The sequence below is a fragment of the Malus sylvestris genome, chromosome 15 (genome assembly GCF_916048215.2).
Source record: "Malus sylvestris chromosome 15, drMalSylv7.2, whole genome shotgun sequence".
Lineage (NCBI taxonomy): Eukaryota > Viridiplantae > Streptophyta > Magnoliopsida > Rosales > Rosaceae > Malus > Malus sylvestris.
This window is the reverse complement of record NC_062274.1, coordinates 33,676,290-33,688,119: the sequence shown is the minus strand read 5'-3', so window position 1 is coordinate 33,688,119 and position 11,830 is coordinate 33,676,290. Positions and strand designations below refer to the sequence as shown.

General features: G+C 37.2%; 1 protein-coding gene across 2 annotated transcripts; it reads right to left on the bottom strand.

Moving 5' to 3' along the window:
• Nucleotides 1–7,774: 7,774 nt before the first annotated feature.
• Nucleotides 7,775–10,895, bottom strand: LOC126602073 (inactive TPR repeat-containing thioredoxin TTL3-like). Of its 2 annotated transcripts, none has more exons than XM_050268889.1 (5): nt 9,484–10,895; nt 9,183–9,378; nt 8,795–8,946; nt 8,269–8,602; nt 7,775–8,142 (listed from the first exon to the last, which is right to left on the bottom strand). In XM_050268889.1, exons 1-5 carry the CDS (start codon nt 10,467–10,469, stop codon nt 8,020–8,022), a joined length of 1,791 nt encoding a protein of 596 aa, XP_050124846.1. In that variant the 5' UTR covers nt 10,470–10,895; the 3' UTR covers nt 7,775–8,019. The 2 variants fall into 2 exon arrangements, with proteins under 2 accessions (XP_050124846.1, XP_050124845.1); XM_050268888.1 differs by having other exon boundaries at nt 8,795–8,967; nt 9,484–10,893.
• Between the last annotated feature and the right edge of the window lie 935 nt (nt 10,896–11,830).

Here is an 11,830-nt window from a genome sequence, read left to right as displayed (position 1 = left end):
TGACAAAGACAAATATGGTTAAAGTAAGTTTCTTGGTTGAAAATCCTAATTGTCAAAGGCTCAAAGAGAAAACTGAGTTTTGCAGGTAAGTTATGATACAGAAGAAAAGATTTCATGGTGTAAGCTGAAGGCTAGAAGTTAAGCTGCTATGAAAGTTACATGCTTGCAAATGAGCTATTTAAAGCAAGCTACCAAGAGATGTCATCGTTGAATTTGAAGAGTTTCATCTTTGAGATTTGTGTTGGAAATATGCCATGAAAGTCAATCTTTGGAAGAAACCTTTCAGGACAATGAATGAATGTATAGATGATTCTTGTACATCAAATGGCAAAGATACTAATTAGGACTATCTCAACACACGATATATGTCCTAAATAGTTAATCCATGGACAATGGATTGATGGAAGAAGTAATCTAATGATGTTAGACTACAGAGACCTTCTTCACATAACCATCATGTCCAAAAGGTTCCTGGTCATAGGATTGTCGGAGGGATACTGACAATGCATAGACCGGTACATACTATGTCCGCTTCAATTAGAAGGATGGAAAGTCTCGTCTCATTCGTGTAGTGACACTAAGACAGGTATGTAGGTGCTCATTAAGGGAATGAATTCACTGAACACAATCGAATGAGAGTACTTGCATGGAGGTCTACTCACATGTCAAGCAAGTAACTCTAATGGTTGGAATAATGTAAGTAGTCCTTTAACCTGAGGCATCATAGTTGTCTTGTGGTTAGGTACTTGATCTTTGATTATGTCAAAGTCACTCCATCCGCGGGTGTCCACAACATAGTTGGGATTAAGCCGCTTAGTCATGGAGGCAAGTGAATGCACAACAAGGAATCTCTAATCCTCGTTAAGAGATGATGAATACTCTAAGATATGATTCGGGAATCTTCGGCCGAAGTATCGAGCGTAATAAAGGAAAGCATTCCTATACGACTCAAATGAATCATATAAGAAGGAATAATCACATTAGGGTTTGACATAATATATCCATACCCTAGTAATGTGATTGAGAGTATTATTTTAGAGAAGGATCGAATTACATTGTAATTCCAACTAAATAAGTTCTCCGAACAAATTCTACATTAACTTGGGTAGCCATGATATATGGTTAGATGTCACTCATGACTTGTGAGTTCTTCTAGATGATTAAATGTAGTCGTCAAAGAAGAAGGTGAATTAAAAGTAAGTTTTAATTCACTAAGTGATTGGATTAAAAATAATCAATTGGATTGGTGCCAATCACCTCACTGCCTTGCTAATTATAACCTAAAATGATTGTTCACCAATACACTCTTGTAGTGAGTAACTAATGGATGATGGAAATAATTAATTGGATTAATTAAGTGTTGTGATTAATTAGAATGTCTAAAAAAATCATAAAAGCGATAAAAGATCGTTTTGGGCTTCAAGAAAAGTTCGGGTCTAATTGGGCCCATTGGGCCTAAACCCATTGGGCTTTTATTCAAGCATAGGATGACTTGAAATAATAAAAGCCCAAAGCCCAAACAACACTAAAGGGGCCGGCCAAAGGAGGGAGAGAGAGAGTCAAATGTTGACTTGTTTCTTTTTTGTTATAAAAGGAACTTTATAGCACAAAGTTTCATTAGGGTTTTTTGAAGTGTTAAAACAACAAAAGAGAAAAAGAAAATATCTCTCTCAACACTCAAAGGCCCGGCCACCAAAGGGGGGTTTAGCTAATCATCTTCTCACCCTTTTGGTTATTCCTTCATCCTTCTCACTACTCTAGTGGGTGAGGATCTTTACAGGTCTTCAACTTTGGAGACTTAAGGAGAACCAAGGAGCACTCATTCTAACAAAGTGGAGGAGGCAAGGAGGGAGGCTAGGCTCAAGGAGTTCCAACATCAAAGGGCTTGGAGGTGGTCCATCCTTAGTCTAAAGTCTAGATCAAGAGGTATAAAACTACTCCTACACTTTGTTCTTCAATAAATTGTTTTTGATGCATCTTACATAAACCTATGCATCTTGAAGGGGATTTGCATGACTATGGCTTTGATATTATTTGATAACATGCTTCCGTTGCTTTCGTATATAAATTTTGAATTGTATATGCATGCTAGTCACTAGAAATCCCACATGAAATCTCACAATTTTCCCTTCAATTTGTGTGTCCGAAGAACGAAGCCACTTGAAGATATAAACGGCCTCACCTTGCAAAATGTGCACAGGCATTTGAGATGCTCTTCATATTACAATCTTTATGGCACAACTCTCGAGACAAGCACATTTGAATCCATAATGTCTCGTCTCTTTACAAAAATGATTCCCTATACAAAGATAGAAGAATAAACGGTATGTATTTCAACCTACTCCAAAAGTCATGGTCTTTGGATAACTATCCATCCTCAAGGGGAACAAGTTCTTTTCAAACACATAATTAAGGGCAATTGTAGGATCATGATTTTCCAGCGTCGGAGTAAGACAGATCGGAGTACAAGTATCTCAGAAGTCTGGTCATGGACTCAACAGCTCCGAGCGAAGATGGATTAATGAAGTAGTGATGCCACCATTATCCTATCCCAGAGCAATGGTGAAGTGTAAACGACTTTGCCAAGATTGACCATACTTATTCTGCAAGATGCAGGAATAGATCCAATACGGAATTAGCTAGGTTTCTTACATTCTTGGAGTTCTTACAATTAATATAAGTATCTATCATAAAAATGTCTCTTTCTCCCGACTGGTATAAATAAACCTTTCTAGGGTTCATCTCTGGTAACGCAATTGTTGCACTCCAAACTCTCTTGCCTACTGCTTGAGTCTTATTATTTCTTATTAACCTGACTATCGGAGAATCTTGGAACGGTACCCCCTCGGCCTGATCATGGACTAAACAACTCCCAACGGATATGGATTAACAGAGCAGTGGTGTCACCATTATCCTGTACTGGAGCGATGGTGAAGTTCGAACGACTTTACCGAGATTGACCATACTTATTCTGCAAGATGAGAAAAAATCCAACATGGAATTAACCAGGTTTCTTATATTCTTGGAGTTCCTACAATTAATACAAGATTTTATCCTAAAAATGTCTCTCTCTCCCAACTGGTATAAATAAACTCTTTTAGGGTTCATCTCTGGTAACGCAATTGTCGCACTCTAAACTCTCTTGCCTATTGCTTGAGTCTTATTATTGCTTACTCACTTGACCATCGGAGAATCTTGGAACAATACACCCCCTCCCCTTCGGGTCTCTAGCTTGCTCACTATTGTTTGCTCTTTTACAGGTTACTCATATTTGTGCCCATTGATGAGCCAATATTATACTATATATTTTATCCTAATCTTAGTATTAATTGATTATTTATTTTGGTAGAATTTTGATACTTTAAATTATATTTCCAATGTAGGACATTTGATTTCCTTTTCAGCAAAAAGAGATCAAACAGATGAATTTTGGAGTGATTCCAATTGGAGGATGTTCGTGAGTCTTCCAAGAGATTGTATCAAAGTTTTAGGTTTTTCTACTACTTCGTTTGACCGTGGCGATGAAATAAAGGCCCAGCACGCAGCTTTCCTAAATTGACGTTTCTAGATGTTTTGGGTATTTTGGAGGTCAAGATGGCATATTTTGAGGAAGATTCATTCTAAGGATTTTTAGGGACATCTCAAGCTCTAAAAAAGACATTTTGAGACCAAATTGGAGTTGATTTGGTCGGTCAAAAGTCTGATTTTCTAAGAAGTCAGAATTTCAGTTCAAATAGGAAACCTTTTATTTCTTAGTTCTCTTATTCTATTATGTTTCCTTGTTTTTAGAAGACATTTTTGAGGTAGGATTTTATTTTGTAGTAGTATAAATATGGATATTGAGCATTAGAGAAGAAGACATTATTTTGGAGAACTTCAGACTCTTTACCTACAAGCTGTTTTCAATCCTTTTTCTAGTTAATATATTTTCTTTAGTTTTTATTATGATTGTTTGTAACTAGTCCTTTTGCTAGTGAGAAGCCACAAGCCTTAGCATGAATATGTGATTTTATTAATTTTATTATGAATGGATGCATGCTTGCTTTGAATTATTAATCACCGCGATTAAACTATTTACTTTTTTTAGTGATTCACGACCATTAGGGTTTTTAGACAAGTAAATTGGTGCAATTTCTGTTGGAACATCACCCTGAAGAGGGCTTCTTGTAATTAGTAATTGTAAGTTCACTTTAGGTGAACATCACGCTTTTAAGGGTTGCATGGTTTTTCAAAGGGTTTTTCACAAAGCTTAATGAGTCTTGCATGTTTATATTTGATCTGAACATCACATACGAGTTGCATGTTAGATATACGTTTTCGCTTGAACATCACAAAGAAATTATGTATTAGAAAAGCCTAACCTTTAATGGATGTATGTAGAAATTCATAAATAATTGGTAAAATTGCATAGGAATGTTAATGGTAATAGCAGAACCCTAGTGTTTAAATTGTTTTCCAAAACCTTTGTCTTTTTCTTTCTTTACTTTGTCAATTATTTAATTGTTTTTATTTAAATTCGTTTTTATTATTTTAAATTCTAAAATCAACATTTTCGAAACTTTGTTCTAAATAATTAGCTAAGGATTAATTTAAATACAAATTATTTATTCAATCCTTGTGAAAAATGACATTACTTAGGCTGTTATACCATCATAACCTTATACTCTTACAAGTATTTTTAAGTATTTTTATTCGTACTTTTACAGATGGTAAAATTTTTATCATCCATCTACACCAACATCATATCCTTAGTCCTGCTTAGCTTTCGCGACTTCCCATGTTGGTGACCCGGGTTGGTGACCCGGGTAGACTTGAAATTTTCTCATCATTTCAGGGCAAATTTGGGGTTGAGTTTCTTTGAATTGTTGTCGAATCCGGATTTGAGCATCCTTCTGACGGAAAAATCTTTGACGAATGAAACAAAAAAAAAAAAAAAACAAAAATTGAAATATGAGTGTGTGAGAGAGAGATGAGACAAAAAGAATCGTAAGGCATAGATAGAATGTGAGAGAGGTTGGGTTGCTGTGTGAGGCACGCGGGGTTAGCTAGGTAAAGGATTTGAGTTTTTTTTTTCTTTTTACCCCACTATTTCAGTTTTGAAGTTTTTTTTTAAAGGGTTTGAAGGTGTTTAGACTTTGTGTAATGAGCTATGATACACTGACACATTTAATTTGGACAATACTTGTGTAATGAGCTATGATACACTGACACATTTAATTTGTACAAGGGTGAGTAGATACCTACACCTTCTCAAGATTTGATAATTTCTTGCATGATCCGTTAGGTTTTGGGTCAACCTGCTAACGAGTCAAGTTGTTATTAGGTTTTTCGTTATGACCCGCTAACGAGTTGAATTGCTATCGGTTCATCCATTCAGAACCCGATACGATATCATTTTTCAGATCTAGACATTAGGTATGACAATTTATTGCATAATCCGTTAACTCGACACGAAATGGCCTGAAGCGTTGAATCGGGTCGTTATTGAGTCATCTCTTAAGAACCCGTTAAGATAACGAGTTTTACATAAAACAAATCGTTAAGATAACGATTATGACACGAAAAGAAGTAGAATATCGTTGACTTTTCAAAATTCTTAGACGACAATCGGATGGTGAAATTGCAAGAATGTTTTATACGGGCGGGCTACCTTTTCATTACGTGCCTTTAGTCTTTCTTGTACTAAAACAGTTCCGGGTTATGTTCCTCCCAGCTACAACTTGTTGGGGACCACTCTTCCAAAAGAAATATATATATATATATATATATATATATATATATATATTATATATATATATATATATTATATATATATATATATATATATATCGGGTCAGATGCACAAAGAAGCTCTAGTTAATATTATGCTAGCTTGTGAAAGTAGGCCAATGTTCTTGAGGGCGGTAAATCGTGAAGGTTAGCACAAGGAAAAATCTTCATTGCCCACTTGCTTATTGAGTCAATTCGGGAAATTATCGTCAAAATATGGTCCAAGTAGTCACCGACAATGCTCCGGTTTGCAAGGTGGCGGGACGTCTTGTTGAGACAATACTTATTGTCCATACTCTCAACCATTCTTTGAAGAACCTATATGTACTTATTTCATCTGCAATAATTTAAGAAGATTATGAGCAATGTAGCTGGATTACAACAACAACTAATGAGGTATTAGGCGGCTGGTCACCGTCTCGATTAATGCCTAGGCGTTTGAAAATTAAGAAAATGCGCCTAGACCAGCTAAGGCGACGCCTAAACCACCTAGGCACTCCACCTAGCTCGCTAGGTTGCAACTCACTTAGACAGAAAATCGATAACTTTCAATTTGCATCTAATTTTTTTCAATAAATTGTAAGAGACTTATTAAATACTTAAATGAGCACACACCATATGCTTGTTCCCCATATTTCATTATGTTCCAATACTTCATAATACATGTCACTCTATTTTGTAGTTTATGATGAAATTATATATATTTTAAGTATAAACAGACACTTATTTACAAGAAATATAGTGGATTTACTTAAATCCGCCTAGTCCGTCTAGACGTCTGCCTAGACCCCGCCTAGGCGCTAGGTCACAGCTCACCGCCCGACTAGTGCCTAGCGTCCTTTAGAACCTTGTCCATAATATGAGGTTGTCCATGGATAATTGTAAGGTGAAGTTGCTTTCTAGACGCGCTTGACTTTTATAATTGTGATGCTTAAAAGATTTAAACAAGGTTAAGAGCGCGTAGTGATGAATGCAGAATAAGATATGTATAAAAAAGATGATGTGGAAAAAGATAAAAGAAAAAAGTGTTGGATGAACACCTTTGGGCCGAAGTTGATTACAACTGAGCTTCACTTCTGCAATATGTGATATGCTTGACATGGATAAGCCTTGTCTTCACTTAATTTATGAGTTATAGATGCTATGATAGAGAAAGTGAAGGTGAGTATCGAAAAGAGCGCAAGCAACAATATCAAGTGTCAAAGTTCCTTGATGCTGTGTATACAATTTTGATTAAGCAAGGGACCAAGAGTAGCACGCCACTCTATTTTTTGGCACACTCTAATTCTATGTAAGTTCTCTAAACTCTAAATTCTGTACATTTTACATCGTAAATTTAAGTTTGATTGTATCATTATAAGCTTATATTTTTTTTTCTCATTCACTTTTAGGTATTTATTGCACAAGTTGGCTTGAAGAGGCTCCTAATTGTAGTGGGTTGTTCATGGGAGCTTCCACACCAAACAAGCCATAGCCTTGAAACTTATAGGTTATCCTTCATCCTCCTCATGTTGTAAAAGAAATTGGAGCACATACAAATTATACACTCTTCGAGGAGGGGCAAAATCACACTACAAAGAGTGGAAATTTAATATATGCACACAAACCTTCGTAAACCATCAAGGAGAGAGCCATGAATATCGAGAATGGAGAAGTGCTTAAGATTGCAAATCTCACTCTTGATGAACTGGACTTCGAGGCCGTATTATTTACTTGTGAAGATTACTATGATAGTCATCTTGAATTAAGTTAGAAATGAATCTTTCTCTTTTTGTGATTTAATATATTTTTGAAATATTAGTGTATGAAATATATTTTTGAACATATATATTATTATAATTGCCGTATCGTTGTTTACAAAATATCACCGTAATGTATTGTACCAAATATCAATGCAACATAAGTAATGGAAAAATGTGGGCTAGCAGAAAAAAAGAATTCAAGATTTCTTCCTATTATATTTTGACAATTTTTATAAGCAGTATCAAATTCATTTTCGAAAGAATTGCACAGACACAACAATATATAGAAGAAAATTGGGTCACGTATTTGTGTTACATTGTATGAATTGCCACCTTCACTCCCGTCTTTGAAAAATCATCCATTTTTTTCCCACCACTCAAGTTTTGTGTTTCCCTTCTTCAGCTCCAAGAGCCATCCAATTTAAAAAGGACAACTTTCTTTCCTGGCTATTGGCTCCTAATTTAGTTGCATTGGCTTGTTTCCATTGTCCACGTCTAGGCTCTCTTGCTAGCCTCGCTGTTTTCTGAGCTGCGCCCGCACTTCAGACAAAGCACGGGTTACCTCCTCATCCTCTGGTGTTTCCTTTATCAAAATCTCATAGTCTTCTATTGAAGCTTCCCATTTTTCCAACTGCATGGTACATTATCATATAAGCATTATAACTCAGAAATAACATAATGAAAGAGCAACAACATTAACAACTTGAAAATTATTTTATCGGAACAAAGTGAATATATTAATGAGTAGTATGTTCACCTTGGCATTGCAATCTGCTCTTCTTAATCTAGCCTTGTTGTAAGATGGGCGCACATTAAGGGCAGCTGTACAGTCCTCGATTGCTTTATCTAATTGGCCAAGTTTTGAACGACAAGCAGCACGGTTGCATAATAACACCGAGTTATAAGGATCGTGCTCAAGTCCCTCCCCATATGCAACAGATGCCTCGGAGAACCTTGCTGTCTTGAAAAGCTCGTTGCCTTTTGATCGAGCTACTACAACAACTCGAGCCTTCCTCATAACCATGTTTGCTTCCCTGTTGTTTGAGTCAAGCCGTGATGCTTGTTGAGCTGCCTTTAATGCATCATCCAATCTGCCAAACCATTGCAAAACAAATAAAACAACTATTTGACCAAATTAAGAAAAAGGTTTAATGTATGTGTTTCAAATATCATTTCTGTTTTGTTAATTTGTTTTTTAGGAATATTATTCCATCTGAGGCTGCATAAGGATTAGCATAATCGTGACTGAAATAGCTACTATATAAAGTTATATAACACACTACCTGCCAGCAACCATGTCCACCTGAGCTCGTGTCGCTAACAAATTCGCGTTACCAATAGGACCTAAGAATTTAGTGCAGGCATCAACCTCAAAATTTGGACCGCTGGATAATGCTTCATCTGCTTCCTGGTGCCTATTGAGCTTCAACAAGGCCTCCGCTTGCAAAGCATATATCTTAGTAGAGTTAAAAAAAGGGATTCACCATTAGCTAATACACAAAACAGAAAGAAAAAAAAATCTACTTTCGATAAAAGCTTTTGAGAATCTCATTTTCAGGTAAAACTGAGAAACAAATTCTTATAGACTTATTCATAGGACATCTACTGGAGAATAAGAGAGAGGCAATTATGATAACAATGAGACTTGAATTCGATAATTTAATGGCTGACCTGTGGCGCTGAATCTGCACCCGCTAATATAGTGCTTTGAGATTCCTTTATGAGGGTGTTCCAATCTCTTAACCTACGAGCCTCAGTGCACATGTTCAGACGAGCCTGAAGAGATTTTACTTTAGCAATGTCCTCTTGATCAGCCTCTGGTCCAGCATGCTTGTAGTGATACAAAGCTTTTTCTGCTTCCCCTAATCTATATGCACATAACACATTAATTTTAAGAATTAGGTGTAACAGAATTTTAAAGACGATGTTGCAACTACGAAAGGAAATTAACATGTGGAACTTTATGTTGTACCTAAGATATAATGTTGCCAGACGATGATGAGCCCTATGATAGTGGGGTTCAATCCGAATGGCCTCTCTGCACTCAAAAACTGCGTCAAGAATTCTACCTAGAGCGGTTAAAGCAGCACTTTTGTTGCTCCTATAAGAAGCCTTATTGGGGTCAATAGAAATTGCAGCATCATACAACGCCAATGCTTCCGCAAATCTACCATTCTTGTAATCTTCATTTCCCATGATCTTCAATGTTTCAGGGTCCATTCTAGTCGACAATGCGCGACATAAGGAAGCAGGTGGTTCCGGCTCACCCTGTCTTTTCTCTTCCCTAACAGTATTAGTCTTCCCCACTTTTACCTGGCTTGGCATTGGGACTTCCTCTCTAGCAGTTTTTGGAAGATAATCAAGAACATTATACGGGTTTGCATTTCCTCCGCCGCCTCTACCACCGCCGGCCCCAGGTTGTCTCAAATTACCCAAATTTCCGAAAAGCATAACATTGCTAGATGAAGCCCTTACAAGGGAACTGCTCCCTTTCGATTTTTGATGATCAGCAATCATGCTATCAAGCTCACCGGATATGCCAAGTTTCTCCTTTGGAACCCTTTTGCCTTGGTTCACATAACCTTGGCTTGGCACCATTTTTTGTTGATATTGCTGCCGCTGTTGTTGTTGTTGTTGTTGTTGCTGCTGCTGCTGCTGCTGCTGCTGTTGTTGTTGTTGTATAGGGGGTGCCCTATTACTATATTGGGAAGGCTTCGTGACCGGTTTGGATGAATCTGATGATACGTTGCTAGATGAATCAAGGAAGGCAGCCTCATCGGAGCCACCGCGACGCCGTTTGGAATTAGGAGTGCTTGGTGTTTTCACTAACGTGGCACTGTTGTTGTTGGCTACAGGAAGAGAACCCGTAGAAGTTGTTCTTCTGGGCCAGATACTATTCCGCCCGAAAACTGCACTCAGTATGCCGCAACCTGATTTCTTCTCCGGCGACTCTCCCATTTTTTATTAATTGTTCTCTCTCTCCCTGATCAAATTTTGTGCATGGTGTGAGGTAACAAAACAAAGGAAGAACATCAAGTGCGTAAAAAATAAAATTTTATTTTTGGAGGAAAGAAAAATTAAAAAAGAATGAAAAAAATGAGGGAGGACCCAGGAGATTATGTGCATGGCTTCCTGGAACTGCCCATGGATTTAGAAACAATGCCTCCTTGATTTCTTTCAGCTTTGTGCAAGAGAGATGAAATTGGATTGCATCATTAATTAATTAAAAATGAGAATAAATGCCCGGAAAAGAGAATAACAGTTTACGGGCTTATTGTTTTATATAATAAAATTGAGAAATTAAAAAAATAAAATAAAATAAAAAACTGTCATAGCTGGGGTTGAATCTTTTTCTGGTTTTAATTTTTTTGAGTTTCTGATTCTCGATTTGTTTTTGGTTATTTTTCTTTTTCTTCACATTTTCTTTTTCTTTTCTTTTTTTCTGGTGTGAGTGTGGTGCAGAGGTGGAAGCTGAAGACCCGGTCTTGCATTAAGCGACCATCTCTAGATTTTTAGAAATGAAAGCAACTCAGGCTGACTCACCACAACCGAATGTCAACCTGTCATTCCCTTTCTTTTCTTTGAGTTTGAGGAGGGCACGTCTTTGTTGGTTTCCAACATCCCACGTATATGAGGTCAGTCCGTTACACCCACCTAAACATAAGTGTGTGTGTGTGTATGATGTAGTGTGCATGTTTTTTTGCATTCAAATTCGAATTTTTTTTTCCATAAATGGAAGCAGTTAATATTACTAACAAAAAGATTAACAATTGTATAAATACTTGTTTGTAGGAAAAAACAACAAACATAGATGATGTGAAATTATGACTAAACAACCGAGGAAATGAACGTATGGGCTCACAAAACAAAGCAACAACAACAACAACAAAGCCTTTTCCCACTAAGTGGGGTCGGCTATATGAATCCTAGAACGTCATTGCGCTCAGTTCTATGTCATGTCTTTCGTTAGATCCAAGTACTCTAAGTCTTTTCTTAGAGTCTCTTCAAAAGTTTTCATAGGTCTTCCTCTACTCCTTTGGCCCTAGACCTCTATCTCGTAGTCTCATCTTCTAATCGGAGCGTCAGTAGGTGTCCCATTCTGACTCGGGCCCCCACCACATCCCGGGCTCGACTCCACCATAGCACGATATTTTCCGCTTTAGGCCCCGACTACGCCCTCATGATTTTGTTTTTAGGAACTCACACGAGAACTTCCCAGTGGGTCACCCATCATGGGATTGCTCTCGCGCGAACTTGCTTAACTTCGGAGTTCCGATGGAACCCAAAGCCAGTGAACTTCCAAAAGGCCTCTTGCTAGG

What these genes read in the sequence shown, in the direction of transcription:
- LOC126602073 (XM_050268888.1), bottom strand. Translation starts at nt 10,469, where the DNA reads ATGGGAGAGTCGCCGGAGAAGAAATCAGGTTGCGGCATACTGAGTGCA. An exon ending in CTGGCAACATTATATCTTAG is followed by an intron (nt 9,379 to 9,483) that starts GTACAACATAAA and finishes ATGTGCATATAG; the next exon opens with ATTAGGGGAAGCAGAAAAAG. An exon ending in GTGCAGATTCAGCGCCACAG is followed by an intron (nt 8,968 to 9,182) that starts GTCAGCCATTAA and finishes AACTCTACTAAG; the next exon opens with ATATATGCTTTGCAAGCGGA.